This window comes from Chanos chanos, chromosome 16 (genome assembly GCF_902362185.1).
Source record: "Chanos chanos chromosome 16, fChaCha1.1, whole genome shotgun sequence".
NCBI classification, from domain to species: domain Eukaryota; kingdom Metazoa; phylum Chordata; class Actinopteri; order Gonorynchiformes; family Chanidae; genus Chanos; species Chanos chanos.
Window position 1 is genome coordinate 12,611,614 of NC_044510.1, and position 2,500 is coordinate 12,614,113.

General features: G+C 46.9%; 1 protein-coding gene across 3 annotated transcripts in view; it reads left to right on the plus strand.

The window, feature by feature from the left end:
* The window catches only part of LOC115829905 (myosin-10), a 76,072-nt gene that overhangs the window by 65,196 nt on the left and 8,376 nt on the right, over window positions 1–2,500 (plus strand). For all 3 annotated transcript variants that reach the window (XM_030794076.1, XM_030794077.1, XM_030794078.1), the window contains 3 exons: window positions 359–616; window positions 1,461–1,709; window positions 2,179–2,391. In XM_030794076.1, coding sequence (XP_030649936.1) covers window positions 359–616; window positions 1,461–1,709; window positions 2,179–2,391 — 720 coding nt within the window. The remainder of the gene's footprint in view (window positions 1–358; window positions 617–1,460; window positions 1,710–2,178; window positions 2,392–2,500) is intronic.

The window sequence follows — 2,500 nt, forward strand, 5'->3', positions numbered from 1 at the left end:
CATATACTACAGGTCGGATATACACTTCTGCCTCTCTCTCACACACACACACACACACACACACACACACACACACAGAGGCTACAGCTGTGGTAAGCACATATACTACAGGTCAGATATATTTGTGTTTCTCTCTCTCTCTTTCGCACACACACACACACACACACACAGAGGTTACAGATTAGGCAAGTACAAGATAAAAAAAAAATACACGCAAACTTTTACAGTTTTTACACAGCATAAGTAACTCAGACTGGTAATCTGGTGCATGCTCTGACACAGACTGGGTGGACAGGATAATAATAAGTGTTTGTATGGACAGTACTAACACACTGTGGCTTTGTCTGTGTGTTTGTAGGCTGAACTGGACAACGTGTCTGCTCTACTGGAGGAGGCCGAGAGGAAGGGTATCAAACTGGCCAAAGACGCCGCTGGACTGGAGAGCCAGCTGCAGGACACGCAGGAGCTCCTGCAGGAGGAGACGCGTCAGAAACTGAACCTGAGCAGCCGAATCCGCCAGCTGGAGGAGGATAAGAGCAACCTGCAGGAGCAACAAGAGGAGGAGGAGGAGGCGCGCAGGAACCTGGAGAAACAGCTCGCCACTCTACAGGCACAGGTGAGGTGTTATGTTAACACACACACACATGCACACTACACACACACACACATGCACACACACACACTCAAACACACACATACACACTGCACGCGTACATACATGCACACACACACCGCACGCGCACACACACACACATACACACTGCACGAGCACACTCACACACGTGCAAACACATACACACACACACACACACACACACACACACACACATACACATACGTCCACACACAGGCGCGCACACATACACATGCACACATACATGCAGCACTCATGGTTTTGGAGTCACAGAAATACACACTTTCTCTTTCATACACAAAAGGGAGAAACAGCTCCCCATATGCAGCCCGTCCATCTGTTTTCGTGTTCTGATCTGTGGGGAGTAATGAACCAGTAAAACATCTCCCCCAGGTCAAAAAAACAAAACAAAAAAACCTCAGCTGGAGTTGGGTTTTACCTGTCATAATGATATCTGATGCATAAAGCCAATATAATGGTTTATTTATAGACAGAACAAGTCAGCATGATAGAGCATAACTGGTAGAGCAGATGAATCTGTGTGATATGATATGTCTCTGTGGTAGGCTGAGTCCTGCTGTACTCTAAAGTCATGCCAAGTCATTTAGCATCTAATCTAATCCAGCAGAAAAGCTTTTACAATGATAAAACGTGGTAGTTTGCATTAGGTTTTATTTGATAGCGTGGTGTGAATGACGTTAAATGGAATGAAACACAGCGCAGTCTGGTGTATGATAACGTGTAAATGAAATGAAATGGGACCTAATCTAATCTAATCTAATCCTGTCTAATCTGTTCTAATCTAATCTGATCTGTGGTTACATAGCTGGTGGAGTCTAAGAAGAAGCTGGAGGATGACGTGGGCGTTTTGGAAGGGTTGGAGGAGACCAAGAGGAAGCTGCAGAAAGACATGGAGGTGGCCAACCAGCGTCTGGAGGAGAAAGCCATAGCCTTTGAGAAACTGGAGAAGACGAAAACGCGCCTCCAGCAGGAGCTGGAGGACCTGACGGTGGACCTGGACCACCAGAGACAGATCGTCTCCAACCTGGAAAAGAAACAAAAGAAGTTTGATCAGGTTTGACTCCGCCCCCCCCCCCCCCCCCCTTTTTTTTTTTTTTTTTAGGGAAAAAAACCCAAAAAAAACCCAAAATCCTGCTATGCGGTAAGTGGATGTATAATGGTCGCTTGGGATTGAATTATCAGTTTATATTGTGGAAAAAAAACATGAAAAACAAGTATAGGACAATCCCTGAACCCTTGCAAACCCAGGATAAGTTAGTGTTTTAGTAATTCTGTTCGTTTGCCCAGAATGTGGTCCCCAGAATGTAAAAGTCCCAATTTTTAATATCTGCCTGTCTGTCCCCCCATATATTCATACATACATTCATCAACTGTCCATAAACCCAACCTCTCTCTCGCTCTCTCTCTCTCTCTCTCTCTGTCTGTCTGTCTGTCTGTCTCTCTCTCTCTCTCTCTCTCTCTCTCTCTCTCTCTCTCTCTGTCTGTCTCTCTCTCTCTCTCTCTCTCTCTCTCTCTCTCTCTAGATGCTGGCGGAGGAGAAGTCGATCTCGGCGCGGTATGCTGAGGAGAGAGACCGGGCGGAGGCGGAGGCCAGGGAGAAGGAGACCAAGGCGCTGTCCCTGGCCCGGGCTCTGGACGAGGCTCTGGAGGCCAAAGAGGAGTACGAGAGACTCAACAAACAGCTCCGCTCTGAGATGGAGGACCTCATGAGCTCCAAAGATGACGTGGGCAAGAACGTGAGTCCACGCAAAAAAAAAAAAACTTTTCCATTTCACACCACTGAGATCTGTGACTGCGGAACTCTTCAGCTTCTAGAACGTTCAGCTTTTGGATTCCGAGGCCACG